At 38.3% G+C, this 16,139-nt stretch overlaps 2 protein-coding genes across 6 annotated transcripts in view; both read right to left on the bottom strand.

The window, feature by feature from the left end:
* The window catches only part of LOC143863820 (BTB/POZ domain-containing protein), a 40,047-nt gene extending 39,168 nt beyond the window's left edge, over positions 1 to 879 (bottom strand). For 2 of the 5 annotated variants that reach the window (XM_077374592.1, XM_077374593.1), the window contains exon 1: positions 436 to 818. Coding sequence is in view for 2 of the 5 variants with exons in the window: in XM_077374588.1 (XP_077230703.1) it covers positions 436 to 480 (45 nt within the window). In the remaining 3 variants the exon portion in view is untranslated. Of the gene's footprint in view, positions 1 to 435 lie in introns of all 5 variants that reach the window. The other 3 variants (XM_077374588.1, XM_077374589.1, XM_077374591.1) reach the window with 3 other exon arrangements.
* A 2,527-nt stretch (positions 880 to 3,406) lies between these two features.
* LOC143863472 (uncharacterized) lies at positions 3,407 to 14,727 on the bottom strand. The gene is made up of 4 exons (XM_077374140.1): positions 14,534 to 14,727; positions 13,070 to 13,326; positions 8,913 to 9,382; positions 3,407 to 3,912 (listed from the first exon to the last, which is right to left on the bottom strand). Exons 1-4 carry the CDS (start codon positions 14,635 to 14,637, stop codon positions 3,598 to 3,600), a joined length of 1,146 nt encoding a protein of 381 aa, XP_077230255.1. The 5' UTR covers positions 14,638 to 14,727; the 3' UTR covers positions 3,407 to 3,597.
* Positions 14,728 to 16,139: the final 1,412 nt, after the last annotated feature.

Here is a 16,139-nt window from a genome sequence, read left to right as displayed (position 1 = left end):
GAAGAAAAGTGGTGCAGTTATGTGCTAATAGCATGGAAAATTAAGCAACAAATGGAAAATTGGGCAGCAGAAGCCAGAGAAATCAAAGATTATACAATGGGAACATGGTGCAAGCCGGAGGCTCGCGAATAAAAGTCAGGAGCTCAATGGGACCAAATTACTTAAATTAGAAACATATAAAATCAGACTCTTCATTTGAAAAACAAAAAAGAACTACAAGTTTGTGTTCAGCTAAAAGTAGCAAATAATAAAACTAATATATAAACTAGGACAGCACAGAATTTGAGGTTGTAGAAATCTAAAACCCACACCTTGGCCTCTCTACCAAATGGGTTTTGTTAATAAGTATGAAGAATCACCATAACAGGCCGGATTTCTCAAAAGAGCATGAAATAGTAACCCCTAAAAAATCCGAGAGAGAGAGAGAGAGGGTACCTCGAAATAGATTGCAGGTGCAGTATCAGGATCCTCGTCCCTCATCGCAGAGAAAGAGAGAGAAAGTAATCGACTAAGTTATCAATTGGAATCCTAAAATCGCCATTAATTTTCGAATTGGGTAATCCAAATCACTCTAATTTGAGTACCCAAAACAGTCGAATTTGTACCCAAATTGAAATTCGATGCCGGGAAACGTGGTTGATCTGTCATTTTTAGTTGGTTTTGTACACAGCACCTTCGAGTTGAGAAATGGGTCTAAGCCTGATTTGTCCCAACTCCCAACCGCAGTGCACAAACTAGCCAACTAGGGTCTTCAGTTCAAGAGGGTGATAAATTTGTCCCCTTTTTTCCAATTCCACCCCTTTTATCCTGAGAAACCTTAGGACCCGTTTGGCTACCCTGAATTGTTTTTCCTCGAATATTAGCTTACCCAATGGTGGTGGAGAGTGGTAGGGCTGCAACTTACCTGATACGAAAATAACATGGGCCGGGTTTAGAAATCATGGGTCTTTGTTAGGGTCGGGTTTTAAATTGGAAAACCCAACTCAATCTTGGGTAGGACTGGGTTTAAAGAAGAAGAAAAATCTGAAACCCAAAACCTGACCCGACTCATGTCCCCTACTGTGACTTTCTTAAATATCTCTTGAATAACATAGAAAAATATTTTCCAATATATTTAAAAATTGTTTTCATTGAGGTAATCATGTGTGTTATATGAAAATATATTATCATTCTTCAATTTATACACTTGATGACATAAATTTAGGGGCCATTTGGATATGCGGATTTTAGAATCCAGGTTTTTAGTTCAAAAACAGGGTTCATGATCAAGCTGTTGTGTGCTGTCATGAGATGATCTGCTATGCTATTGCTGACGGAAAGAAGGGCGAGAAATCAGAAAACGACGGCCGGTCATCTACATTTTTGAAGAAATCCCGGATTCTAAAATTTGCATATCCAAACGGCCCCTAAGAGATTTTTGGTGTGAAGATTTGTATTTTTTTTTCCTACAATCTTTAAAATTAGTCACTGTCATACGCTAAAAAATGAAAACCCGACCCAAGATAATTCTCGGCTAGGGTAGGGTTTTGGAAAACCCAACCCACCCCGTCGTTTTTTACTCGTTTTTGACTTCTTACCCTTCTTTCTGTCTGCAAGAGAGTAGCAGATCCTCCCACATTTCCAGGTTTTAGAAATCTCAGGATGCAGGAGAGATTTTTAGAACCTGAATTTCTCACTTAAAATCCAAGAAACGCTGTCAAGACAGCATACAGCAGCTTGATCATGAACCCTCTCTTACACTGTTTTCAAACTAAAAACCTGGATTCTAAATTCCGCGTATCCAAACAGCCCAGTTGTTTTTATGTAATTAGTTTTCAAATTATGATTTGTTATTCCCATTTTCTATTTGTTACTATTCTTTTTTATCTGGGATATCGGGAGATAATTTAGACTCAAAGTTTCAACTATAATAATCAATTTTTTCCTTTGAGAATTTTTTTTAATCCATACCTGAGTGTTAGGAGGGCCCACCATTTTTTACACCCATGCATAGCATGGGCCCCGAATACTAGTGTACGTATATGGAACTACAGTGTATGTGAAATTTGAGTGCTGTTTTTTTGTTATGTTTAGTAGTTTGTCTAAAATGTCTCCAGAAATGATATATTCGCCCCTTTTTTTCACTCGGGATAAGACCTTTCAGCCGTTTATTTTTTTCTTTAGGAGTTTGTCGAAAATCTCTCTCCTCACTAACTCTATGCCTGTGATGTTAACATGGCTTTAAATTCCTAACCTGTTTGTTTCGGGTTTTCAGTCCCGATTGAGAGTCTAATAATCAAAACCCATTATTGGTCTCCAAAATAAACATAAATTTCAGTCCAATAATCAGTTCTGGAGTCACAATCGGTCCTCAAAATCCAAGTCTAATAATCAAAACCCATTATTGGTCTCCAAAATAAACATAAATTTCAGTCCAATAATCAGTTCTGGAGTCACAATCGGTCCTCAAAATCCAAGTCTAATAATCAAAACCCATTATTAGTCTCCAAAATAAACATAAATTTCAGTCCAATAATCAGTTCTGGAGTCACAATCCAAAACAAACGGGGGCCTAATTTTTTTTCATGTGTTGTTCTTTCTAAGGGTTTTTAATGAAAAATGTTTACCTGAGAAGCTTTTACCTACAAGAATAGGTGTTACCAAACCTGGAAATTTTCAACTTCCATTGAACATACCTTTTAGGTAATTTTTTCCTGTGTGTCCAAATTAACACGCCCAGAATTTAGCAAGAAAAATGTGATCGTGAAGATAATTGTTTATGAGAAATGCTTAGGCCCTTTTCGTTTTAGATTGTGACAACCGATTGTGAGTTTTGAGTCCAATAATCAGTTTGGGGATCACAATCGATTGGTCACGATCTAAAGGAAACAGGACATAAAATGAATGGCGCCTTGCAAAAATCGGCTGCAAGGGCGACCCCATTGGGCCATCTCACCAATGTGCATTTATAATGGCACCGTAAAGGAATAATAAACGCACATTGGTGAGATGATCCAAGAAAAATGAACATAAAGGCCATTTTTATTGAAAAAGAAAGGGAAATGTTATCAGCACTACTGTGTTTTTATGAGGGCACTCCTCACTTTATTAAAAGTACGGTATGGCCTGCAACATAGGATCAACCCTCTGACATTCAGATAGGAGCGTTAGGATCAACCTATGGAAATGATTTTTGGGCACAACCTACATAGGCTGTGGCCCATCTAATGGACGGTTTGGATCATCTTATGGTATGGGCCATACCGTACTTTTAATAAAGTGAGGAGTGCCCTCATCAAAATACAGTAGTGCTGATAACATTTCCTTAAAGAAATGCTCAAATAATTTGTCACTGTTATTTAGGTGAATGAACTCTTTTTGGTTAACAATGATGGTTAGATGAACTCTTTTTGGTTAACAATGATGGTTAGCATGGTCAAAATTCAAAACCATATAGCAAAGCATGGAGACAAATATTAGTGGTTATAATTTACAAGGAGAGAGATGGAATAAGAAGAAGAAAATTACATGTAGAGCTAAAACAACCAGCAGAGAAAATATTATAACAACAGCAGCTTTATGTTCTCAATGTGAAATGTTAATAAATGAAAGTTGCCTTCAGAGAATCCCCATATCCTTCCTTGTCTTCCCCACAAACAAATCCTTGGATTTGATCATGCCGGGTATGCGACCGATCATCGTCGTAAAAGGGATTTGTGCCAGTGCTTCCTTCCGCCCCAGTGAAACTATCGCCAGTACCTTTCCGGCCTTGTATGTTTTCATTTTGCCATTTATCAACTGCTTCATGTTCTCCATTACCTTTTCGGCCCTGTCTGTTTTCATTTTGCTCTCCTTTATTCCCCCTATCAACAGCTTTATGTTCTTTGCAGCCACCAAAGCATGCTTCTGAGCATAGAACCCTTGCTTGATTTCCTGTTTTTTTACCCATTCACCAATGACAATACACACAAACAAATAAATTTAGAGGAATGCTAAACTGAAGGGCACCCTTACAAAAATAGCAGAAGGGTGCCCCCACCCCCCATTGGATCCACTAATCAAAGAGCATTTATAATAACACTGAAACATGTAAAAGCAAATGAATAATTAATGCATTTTGATAGCGTGGAATGGGGGCGCCCTTGCGGCTGAGTTTTCCAAGGGTGCCCTTCAGTTTAGGGGAGGAATGCTAAACCGAAGGGCACCCTTGCAAAAATCAGCCACAAGGACACCCCCACTGGATATATAATATTTTCGTATCTATCTTAATTAATGGCTTTCAAAGTGACCTTAATGTCCATTTCGAATAACATTAACTTAAGATATTCGTATTGCAAATATGGACCAATTTTGGTGATATCTATAAGGGTCATTGGACTCTATTGATCAAATAGATGGTTTGGAAAATTGATGCCCCATGGGGTTGTCTCCCATCCAATTGTGGAACTACAAATGGGCAGAAAATGAATGAGATTTGTAGTTGAACGGGCTTAAGTGGGTATCTCAAGCCTCTTTACTAATAAGGCTGGGCAAGATTTTTGTTTTTTTGAGAGACAAGAAAGAAGTTCGAAAAAAAAGCAGAAAAACAGGAATGAATACTGTTAGAATTAGGAGGTTAGATTTGATAGGATTTGATTAATATGCTAGATACAGTGACTGGGCTAAATATGCTAATTAGGTTAGATTCGTATGTTTCCATCTTTATCTCTTTCATCAATCAATTTTTTCTCTTCCTATGTTTATCATTTGTGTTCTCTAAAAACACTCACTATGCTTATTGTAAATCATCAAAGATTAATAGAAATTCTCTCAAATTCGTCATGGTATCAAAGCACATTGATTCCATATTCGCAATCACAACTAGCGAATTCTGTTTTCCAGCGGACGGTCGATCTAGCTGTCGATGCTCTCTTTTAGAATGAAACCAACTAGGATGGAGAAAGAATATGTGATTCAAGAGAAGAAAATTGTTCTCTTGATGCCAAACACACAAAGAAAGAATCCCAAGTTGCTACACTAAGAGACTTCAAATCTCACTAATATGGCTTAGAAAATAAGAAGATACAAGGCCCAATATATAGCCTACACTTCAAATCTGAGATTAACATTGCTTAACTAACCTTAGCTTTCCTAAGCTACCACTAACACACTAACACATGGAAAGTAAATGCATTACACAATTCCAAAACAAGAAAACTAAGTCCATAGATAATTAACTCCTAAAAAGTAGATTTCCAATGTAGTCAAGTCTATCTTGCAAGCTCCCAATGTAGAAGTTAATGAGTGCATGGCAAGCTCCATGCAAGTAACAATTTCCAAGACAATGGAAAATCCAGCAGTCAAGTGGTCAAGGGTCAAACTTACATTTCCAACAGCTTCCCTTAAGCTAGACTACTAACATGCCAAGTTTTGTTTTCATCTTGATGAATGTATCAGACTTCAAAGCCTATGTAAAAATATCCGCAACTTGATCTTGAGTCTTGCAAAAACGAACATTGACAACTCCATCATTTATGAAATCTCGAATGAAATGATACCCGATCCTTATGTGCTTGTTTTCCCCATCAAAAACTGAATTCTTTGTGAGTGAAATAACCGAACTATTATCACAAAATAAATTTGTACCACCTTGCAGACGTTTGAGTTCTTCTAACACCCATCATAGCCAAAGAGCTTGACAATTCGCCGAAGATAATGAAATGTACTCCGCTTCCGCTCTTGAAAGAGAAACAACCGATTACTTCTTTGACGCCCATGAAATTGCACCCGAACTAATGTTAAAATCATAGCCGGAAGTACTCTTACTATCATCAACACTTTCGCCTCGATCACTATCATAATAACCAACCAAACTTGAATCTTCAACTCTTCCATAATGCATCCCATGATCAATGGTTTCGCTTACATACCGTAAGATTCTTAAGCCAATGCATGCACTTCCAACACCCAAAGTCTCTGGTCGTGGGTTTGCCGTACCCAACTAATCTGGAAATTCCTCCATCGTCCGGGTTACCCAAAGTCCTGAATTTTTTGGATAAAAGCAAACATATCTTCTGTGTCGTATTGGAGGAGGAGACAATTTTTCACATAAGGTAAGTTTGCACTCTTTACGTAAGAGATAAGTATAACAAGGAAAGAATGCTATTGGCCTACTACCATTCTTATGTGGGTTACTAAATGTAAAAGAAGCAGCAGATAAGTAATCTTCTCTTACCTTTATTCTAGGAAAGAAACAGGGAAAAAAGAGAGACATAGTAGGTAAACGTGTCCAGCTAGTATAGTAATACTTTATTTGCAACTCTTTTCAGTGTGGTAACTTGGCAGAGTAGTTAGCATTAAAAAAAATACATGGAGCATATTATGTTTCTTATCTTTGGTTACCTGTTAACTTAAAGTAACAGGTAACCAAAAGGTCAAAGGCGTAAGAATTTTTTTTTTTTTAAAAGAGTACTTTCCACCCCTCATTTTCCTCCCTTGGGCACCCCCATCTTGCTTTTCTTTTTAAAAGTAACTTTAATACCCCATCTTCCCTTGGGCACCCCTCCCTCATTTAGAAACACCAATTAACCCCGCCCCCCTCTTTTTACCACTAGGCACCCCCCTAGAAAAAAAATTATCAAAAAAAAGAGAAGAAAAAAAGCCATAAGTTGAATTTTCTTTTTTCTTCTCTCTTTTTTCTCTCTCTACACTTTCTCACTCCTCTCCATCTAGTTTCTCTCTCTTCATCCGTGCTATTTTCGCAAAGAATTTGGTCTTGCCATCAACACGAAATTGTTCGTGACAACTTTAAGAGTCTATCCATCTCATTCTTAAAATGGTAGCCACCAGCGAGCAAAAGCACTACTTCGAGCAACTTTGGGTGTCCGTCCGTTTTGGTCCAACCACTGATCCAGGCTATCAGGCAATCCAATTTGAGATCTGGGACAGGCGTTGTGTTCCATTCGACATGACGGACAGATCAGATGGCTGATTTTATTTTTCGACACCGATCCCAATGGCTGCACCACTTGTTCCATATTTTGCTGGAAACGAGGATCGATATTTTTCCGCACCACTGGTTCCATGTTTCTATGGTTATGATGACTACTACTATCCCTATGAAGATTTCAAGGATGTGTTTCTAGAATGGATTAAGGCACTTGATGCAAACCATAAGTACTATAGTTATGATCATTAAATAACCATTCATCGATTCAAGGATATAGTATACAGCGACGCCGGGTCGAAATGAAGATTCTTCGTGCTAGAGCACAACAACTTGGGCAAGCCATCATTTTGTCTATGGGAAGAAGTTCGTTATGAATTTATGAGAATTTATCAATATCAGTAACAGCAGAGGCTAAAACATGAGCGAAAGAGTATAAACAAAGATTGATGCGTGAAGAAACCGCTCGACGAGAAAAAGTCGCTCGACATAAACAAGAAGCCAAAGTTGAAGCAGGGAACAAATATCTAGCATGTTGCATCCATGAGTGGGATTTGAAGAGCTGCTTAGCTATTTCTTCTCCCCTACCACATGTTGATGATATTAGTTCTCAAGAAGGGGAGAAAGAATTTGCTAACACTATTGAGGAGCCGCATGATGATCCAGCTGACATTATCGATGAGACCATTATAGTCGTTGAGCCCAAGATTAAGTCGGATACATAGTCCATGATGACAGATACATAATCAGAGATGGAAGATATAGAGCCAGAGAGTCCAGTGATTGATGAGGCATTGCAGAGCATGGAGAGTTGAGCAGTCCACTGAGGATGCCGATTCCATATCATTACATGAGCACGGTGACAGTATTGATTCTCCAGTAGATGCTCCGATCGAGATGATCGTGGTGGTTGAGACCGAGGATTTCAGTACACTTGACGATCATCAGGAGGATTATCAGTCTGACATCATTGATCCACAGCCACATAAGATGCCCACGGGTGAGCTTATTGTTGTTGATCTTTTGGAGGATGGTCATGAATTGATACTGCTCATAGCTATCGCGCCGATCCAGGAGGAGTACGCGGCTATCTTCTCAGCCAGTTAACTTCTCCAGAGCAGTTTGCATTCTTCTGATTCTACATGGGTGATTTCTTCCCTCTCGCTCCACCAGCAATTCCGGCTACTTTCGCGGTTATCACGAGCATTCGACATCAGGAGTGCCTCCAACGAATTATGACTCCTACTACTTCAGTGGATCGTCTACATATTTGATCCAAGCGGGTGTCTAGGATTTTATTTCCATGTTCTTAGTTTTAGGGCTTTTATTGTTCATGGAATTTTATTTCAATTGCCTATAAATAGGCCTCATGTATAAAACTTTAATAACTTTTGATGATTAATTGAATTGAATTGAGATTTGAGTGCTTCTTTCTCCCTAATTTCTTCTCTTCTAGTTGTAATTCTTCTCTTCTTCTTTTTTCTTCTTCTATTTCTCTTCCCTAGACACATCAATTTTTGCTTGAAATGGGTGATATACTTTGATAAAGCAGCTTAAAAATATATATAAAATGGCCTTTTCCTGTTTAGATCTGTATCAATCACCAACCCGTTTGCAGCAAAGAAGTGGGTCATGGATTGAAAGGACTGCGGGCCTCTTTGGATATCTCCAAAAGATATTTGAATATAATCCCATAATATGGTTTTAAAGGTTAACCACGATTATTTTCAAATAATGGTTATAATCATCTCCCAAGTGATATCATTAATGGCTTACAAAGAGCACTTAACGTCCCATTTGCAAATTAAATTAAATTAAAATCTACCCAAAAAAAATTAAATTAAAATGAATCTAACTTGCAAATAAAGACCAATTAAATCAATGGGCATGCAGTGAAGTCATCTTTGACATTGCAGATATTTTCTATCATTTACCAATGAGATAGAAAATCGAACTTGAAATGAAAAGGGATTTGCAAATTCATATCAAAGAAAAATCGAACACTAACCGGAATGTTGGTAACATCTCCGATAGCGAAGACATTCTTTCGGCCCCTGACCCTCAAGTTCTCATCAACCATCAGTCTTCCATTTCTGTCCAAGCAATCCTTCAACACACTTTCTTCCAACCATGATGAACCCAATGGTCTACCCACACACCCGAAAATGCAATCAGCCACAATGGTTTTTCCGGCGGACGTTACGTAAGTTCCACCCTCGTTTGATACAGAGTCTAAGTCTACTGATTGATTCAAAAGGACATCTACCTTCTTCGCCGTCAGCCATTTCAGTGTCTTGGTAGAAGCTTTGTTTCCTAAAAATTCTTCGTTTCCTAAAAATTCCAGTAGCCTAGGCCCTTTGTGAACCAGAGTAACCTTTTTGTCCGGGTAGTCGACGGCTATCTCACCGGCAAGTTCGACGCCGGTAGGGCCCCCTCCGACGATTAAAACCGATTTGGCTGATTTTATCTTTTGGTTTTCTGTGATCAAGAATTAAAGAAGAGTTTAGCTAACAATATGAACGATCCAACTCTAATTAAAGAAGAGTATATTTAGCTTACAATATGAACGATCCAACTCTAGGGAGATGGGTAACATAGTATTTAAAAATGCAGGGGTGCTTGATCAGTTGTTTAATGGAAATTCAAGATTTCTTCTAGTTTCTAGAGTCCTCCCAAAATTGAAGGCGCATCCATATCTTTTTTAAGCTTTTTGGTGGGTATAGCCTTGGCATTCATACAAGGGAATGACTAAGCAAACACCCCTTTAAAATGAATCATAGAGCAATAAAAGAGAAATGCTAAACAAGCCCTTGCAAAAATCCGGCACTAATGGCGCCCATTACATCCATGTCACCCAATTGCATTTATCATTCTTTTATTTTTCTTTTTCCAGTGTATTATTATGGGAGATCCTCTTTCTCATTTTTAAAACTCTGTATGCGGACGACTATAAAATGGGTCCATTTTGTGCCTGAATAGATCAAATGGTTAGGACGATCCTATGGAGATGTTTCTTCGGAACACCATATCTATGTTAGGTTTTATGGAATGAATGGGTTGGATGACTCAAATAACATGGCTTGATGTGCTATTTGTAATGGCTAGCTCAGATAGCTTATCTGAGGTCTCCCTCATATACATCGCCCCCATACATACATATACATACATACAAGGGTGGAGCCAGGAATTTGCTCCATGGGGGGCAAAGATTTTTTTAAAAAAAACAAACAATTAAACAGTATGTATCTAAGAAACCAGCTGGTTTATTGATATGATAAAAGATTACATGACAATATTTTTTAGGAAAAATATTTTACAATTACAATCTTATAAAACAGAACATGGAATATATAAGGAATTCCTTGGAATGAATTTTCAATGAGGGTCTGTTCCATTCGAAGTAAAAGGACCGTAAAACTTTGTTTTATGCCGATACCCATATTTGGACATTTTACAAAGGTGGTAAAAGTTTTGATGCCAATGAATTCTTTTCCGTAATGTGCCCTATTTTACTGTGATTGGCAAGTAAATAATTTCTGTCCCTAAACTAAGATTACATTATATAATATTTATTTATTTGGGAATAATCTTTTCCATATTTGCACATGTTACAAAGGTGGTAAAAGTTTTGATGCCAATGAATTCTTTTCCGTAATGTGCCCTATTTTACTGCGATTGGCAAGTAAATATTTTTTGTCCCTAAACGAAGAATACATCATATAATATTTATTTATTTGGGAATAATTTATTCCAAATTAAGAGTCCAGGTCACAAGTCAGGATCCATTAAAACAGCCACATTCCAAGAAAATCACAAGTAAGCTCTATTTTTTTCTCTATAATTCAAAACGAGGTAAGAGAAGCATAGCACTACAACGGAAATACTCAATGAAATGCATCGAAAACTAAATTTTGGAATTCATAATTTGCAAATTTATTGCAAAAAAAAACAGAGAGAGAGAGAGAGAGAGAGAGAGAACCCAACACAAATCAAAATCACAACTCACGTTGAAATTCACTATTTGCTTCGATGAAAGGGAGATTCAAGAGAAGGAGCTTGAGATGGAGACCCGAGAGAGAGAGAGTATACTACAAAGAAACGGAGATCGAGAGATTGAGATGGAGATTAGGGAGGGAGAGATTGAGTTGGAGAGAGAGAGAGAGAGAGAGAGAGAGAGAGAGAGAGAGAGAGAGAGAATCCTTTTATGAAGTTTAGGATAATTGAGATTTTGGAAAGAGCATGATTTGCTTTTGGAAAATCCCTAAAATCTTGGAGGGAAGACGTTTTAGAAAAATCACTAAAATTTTGGAAGGTTGTGTTTTAGAAAGCTAAGGAAAAGGATAGTTTTGCAATATTAGAAAGCCACATAAGATTTTTTTTTTCAGATTTTTTGCCCCCCCCCCTCTGGCTCCATCCATGCATGCATGCAGACATATATATATATATATATATATATATATATATATATATATATATATATATATATGGGTTCGGTTGGCAAATCCTCGGTTGGGTTGGGTTGGGTTAGGCTTGGGAAAAGCCAAAACAATTTAATTTCGAGCTGGATTATGGTTGAGGCCTTGGCAACCCGACCCCCACACAAACTCAACCTACTTTCTCAAATTCTTTCTCGATTTTCTTTGTGTTGATGTATTTTTCTGTTTGGCAAAAGGTGAACCCGAACCATCTCGACCTGATTTCAGGTTAGAAGGGTGGTTTGGGTTGAGAGATTTAGAGGCAGGTTGGGTTAGGGTTGACCATCCTCAACCCGAGGCTCATGTTAGGTTGGGTTAGGGTTGAGGGAATGCTATCTCGAATTGGGTTAGGGTTAGCGCCTCAACCCAATCCAAACCGACCCGAGTTGCTCTCGTAGCAGCGAAATGGCATTTTGCCAAATTGCCTCGCAAATCCCAAAGGGAGAAGAGATTTTTCACGCCTCCTACATTACGCATGCGGTCCCCTTATAACGTGATTTGACGTGGTCCCCTCCTTATAACGTGATTTGACGTGAATAGTGTGCAACTTTAACGCTTTTTGACGTCAAATCACGTTAAAAGGGGGGCGCATACGTACTGCAAGGGGGCGAAAATATCATCTCCCATCCCAAAAATTTAAATATCTTTTTAGGTATTAAATAGGGAAATGATATTTTCACCCCCTTTTCGTCCTTGGGCCACACCCTTTCTAATGTATTTAGGACTACTATTTTTACACTAGAAGGGGTGTCAGCGGATCCACTTCGGATCGGATCCACCTATGTCTTAGCCATGATCCATTCAAATCCGTTATCAGTTGGATCAGATTTGGAGTGATCTTCAGATCCTACTTCTTGTGTCGATCCATTTCAAATTGGACCGTCCATCAGAGTGTCCTAGTAGGTCCTACTTACAAAACAACAAAAAATCTCAGCTTTCTTCATTTGAAATGAACTCCGGAACTTCCTCAATTCAGAAAAGAATTAGTGACTATATCTAATAACAACCCATGATTTTGATGAAGAATAAGATTTTATTGTTGAAAAGAACTCCAATGCTTGAGGGTGCGTGACGATAAAACTTTCTAGTAACTAATCCTTGTGGAGGATGAGTTGAAGTTTACTGATTGAGAAAAGGAAAAGAACAAAATGTCTAGAAAAGGGAGGAAGTGAAAAGTCGTAAGCTAAGCAATATTTAGTTCATTTTTATGAAAATACCCCTCCTTTAAGACTTAAAATAAGAAATATTTTGCGGGCATTTTAGTAAAGCGACTTCAGATCGTGACTATCCATCGGATTTTTTAGCCATGTCTTGATCACGATCCGAAACTTTCGGATCTTACGAAGAGGATCCAAAATATGTCCATGGATCCTTCTAATGTGCCTAGATCCTGTCTATTAAGGTTTGGATTCGGACTATCCATCAGACTGTCTGGGTCCATTGACACTCCTAGGAGTGGCCCAAGGATGAAAAGGGGGTGAAAATATCACTTCCCATTAAATACCTTACATTTTTATGTCATCTTTTCATAAAACCCCTTCATTTTCACCCTCTTTTGTTTGTCATTTAGAAGAAAAGACAAGCACAATGCAAGGAAATGATAGGAAAAAAGGTAGTAAATATCATTTCGAAGCCAGGAAAAAAAATTCTGCACAGAGATAGATAGACAGAGAGAGATGAAGAAATTAACCTGCTTGGAATTGGTGGAGCCTCTGGGTGCGGTCTTGTGGAACGGAATCGGTGTGACCGGTGGCTATGACGAGATAGTCGTAGGGAAACATATGGCCATCGGCGGTCAAAACCTCCTTATCTGTCACATTTATGGCAGAGGACTTAATAATCCTCCCGTTCCTCAAGTACTCTGCATGCTTAACAACAGACCTCTCTGCAAACGAAGGCTCCACCATACATCTCAGCTGAGCCCATGGGATCTCAAAATACTCCTTCCTGTTTTCATTGAATTAATTTTTTTTTTTTTTTAAAGGATACTGATATTTGCACTACAATGTTATGATAATTGCACTAACTCATATTGTCTTTTCTTGTTTAAACAACTTTCAAACTAGGGGTGCAAGTTTGGCCCTGTCAGCCCTTACCCGCGCTGAGCCCAAACAGGGTCGGTCTGGGCTAGATTTTCCAACCCTGAGGGCGGGTCAGGGTTCATTTTTAGGCCCTGACTCAGGGTCGGGTTCAAGGTTAATACCTCGGGTCAGCCCAACCCTAAGTTTTCTATTATGGATTGAACCATCTGTGTATGTTTCTCTTGCTAATGTTTTTTATTATCTTGAATTGATGTTTCTTTATATTATTATTTATATTATTATTAATTGTGTCTGTTGCCCGTCATGTTGTTGAATTCATTTTATCTTATTTGTTCCCTTTCTCTGTTTATTGATCATTTTGTTCTATATAATATGTGGTTGCTTTATTTTTGACACTCTTAACAGGTATTTGCACTAGGGTCAATCAGGGCCAGCCCAATCAGGGCCAATGACTCAGGGTCAGGCAGGTCAGGGCCGAGCTAATGGGAACCAGGGTTGGGCTAGGGTTTTGAAAAACCCAACCCAACCCGACCCTGTTGCAGCCCTATTTCAAACGTTATTTACAGCTCCCAATATAAAGTCTCAGACGCAGAAAAGACAAGCTGAGTTTGTGCGATTATCAAAACATGGTAGTGCCAAAATCATTAGCTGACAGAACAAAAATAAATAAAAATCGGGAAATACTGGATCTCAAGAGTCAAGACACAAAAGAAAGATCAAAACAAATCAAAATTCTGAACCCCAGAAAAACCCCAATAAATTCCTCGAGCAAACCGATGTGTAAACGTTATTACAGCTCCCAATAAACTCTCAGAAGCAGAAAAGACAAGCCGAGTCTGTGCTATTATCAAAACATGGTAGTGACAAAATCATTGGCCTAGATAAATTGACAGAACAAAAATAAATAAAAACCGCGAAATATTGGGTCTCAAGACAAGAAGATCAAAAGCAAATCAAAATTCTGAACCCCAGAAAAACCCCAATAAATTCCTAAAACAAAATTTTATACACATGAGGTTCATGTTTTTTTTCCACTAGAAATCCAAATATTCTTCATTTTTCTTTCTGGGTATTCTACATGAGAGAGAGAGAGAGAGAGAGAGAGAGCTTACGGATCTATGAGAATGACATCTGCAAAGAACTGGAGAGATTTTACAAGAAGACCACCTGCAATTCCACCTCCAACCACAACCACTCTTTTACCTTCAGAGCCCATGAAAATTAGAACAGACCAAAACCCAACAAGACAAAAAATGAAAGCTTGGAAGAAGATTTTGGGCTCTTCTTATTCAATCAATTAGGCTTATTTTGGTCAATAAAAAGCAAGCGGCTTTAATTTCTACGGGGAACTGCTAGGGAATTTCGCGGAAAGGCATTTGGGCGCTCGCTTATGTACGAAAGAACACGACAAAATCTGCTGAAAAGTGACTGTTCTACCGTAAATAAATTTTTTTTTTTTTTAAAAGCCAGCCGCGAAATGCCTTTCCGCCTAATTCCTAGCAAAACCTATTTTTATGACAGTCTTAAGTGGATCTTCTAATTACTATGCAATTTTGGGGAAAGCCATTCTGCGGGTCACTTTTGAAGGAGATATCAGTCACCTCGGGTGAATTAAAATTCAATAAGACAGAGGGCACGTTTGGCTGCAAGGAATTTGTTTTCACGATAAATCGGTAATCTTCAAGTGGGAAGTCCTGAAAATCAGGAAATAATGTTTCCATGATGAGAAGTTGATAAAAATAGGAAACAAAAAACTCTGCTCAAAACTAGATAAGCAATTTCCGTAATTTTAGCAACCTCTAATCACGGAGACAGCCGTTTCCGCTATTTGGTTTCCTGATTTTCAAGAACTTCACACTTGAAGATGCCAAATTTATCATGAAAACAAATTCCTTGCAGCCAAACGTGCCCAAAATTTGATAAAAAGTGAGCCCATGAGGCTGTTTTCTCCCTCGAAAGTGAGCCACAAAATGGATTGTGCAAAATTGCCTAGAAAATCCCTTTTATATGATGCATAATGCCTACTTTAAAATGTATTTCGTAGGCAATTACGCAAACAAGACGTTTGTCACCGGGAAATGATAAATGCGCTCGTCACTTGGGACACCCAGCTGCATTGTATATGGCAATTAGGTCACTTCATTCCTTCAAATGTGAAGTACATCAGCACCTTTGTAGTCATAGATACACTATAGCTGGGTGTCTTAAGTGATGAAAAGGGGTGCATTTATCATTTCCCTTTGTCAAATCATTTCTGCCGGAGAGAACAATAGTGGTAGTGCTTTTTGTGAAATTACCTAGATAAACCCCTTAAAAATCTATAGTGGGACCTACTTGTTGGAAAGGTTCAAACAATCATTTATTCAGCCTCATAATGTCAATAATCTTCCCCAAAATCATCTCTGGAGGAAGATCCTAATCGTGTAATCTATAGAAGTTTGTACCGAAGACCGGAGTCTCATGTACTTTCTTGGGATTGAGGTGGCTTATTTTTGTAGTGGGCTTTCCTTGTCTTAGAGAAAATATGCGATCATATATTATAATAAATGGGTTCCTTGGAAGTGAAATCTACCGACATGCCCTAATGTAAAGCTATATAAAGATCATGAAGACTAATTAGAAAACCCTAGCAGATACAGGTGGCTGGTAGGCAAATTAATCAACTTGACAGTCGCCCATCTTTGTAGTGTGAGTGGTCATCCAGTTCATAAGTTCGCA

Source organism: Tasmannia lanceolata, unplaced genomic scaffold, assembly GCF_043159265.1.
Source record: "Tasmannia lanceolata isolate RefF3 unplaced genomic scaffold, GAP_Taslan_0.1 ptg000044l, whole genome shotgun sequence".
Taxonomy (NCBI): domain Eukaryota; kingdom Viridiplantae; phylum Streptophyta; class Magnoliopsida; order Canellales; family Winteraceae; genus Tasmannia; species Tasmannia lanceolata.
The sequence above is the reverse complement of the archived record's forward strand: the minus strand, read 5'-3'. Positions and strand labels throughout refer to the sequence as shown.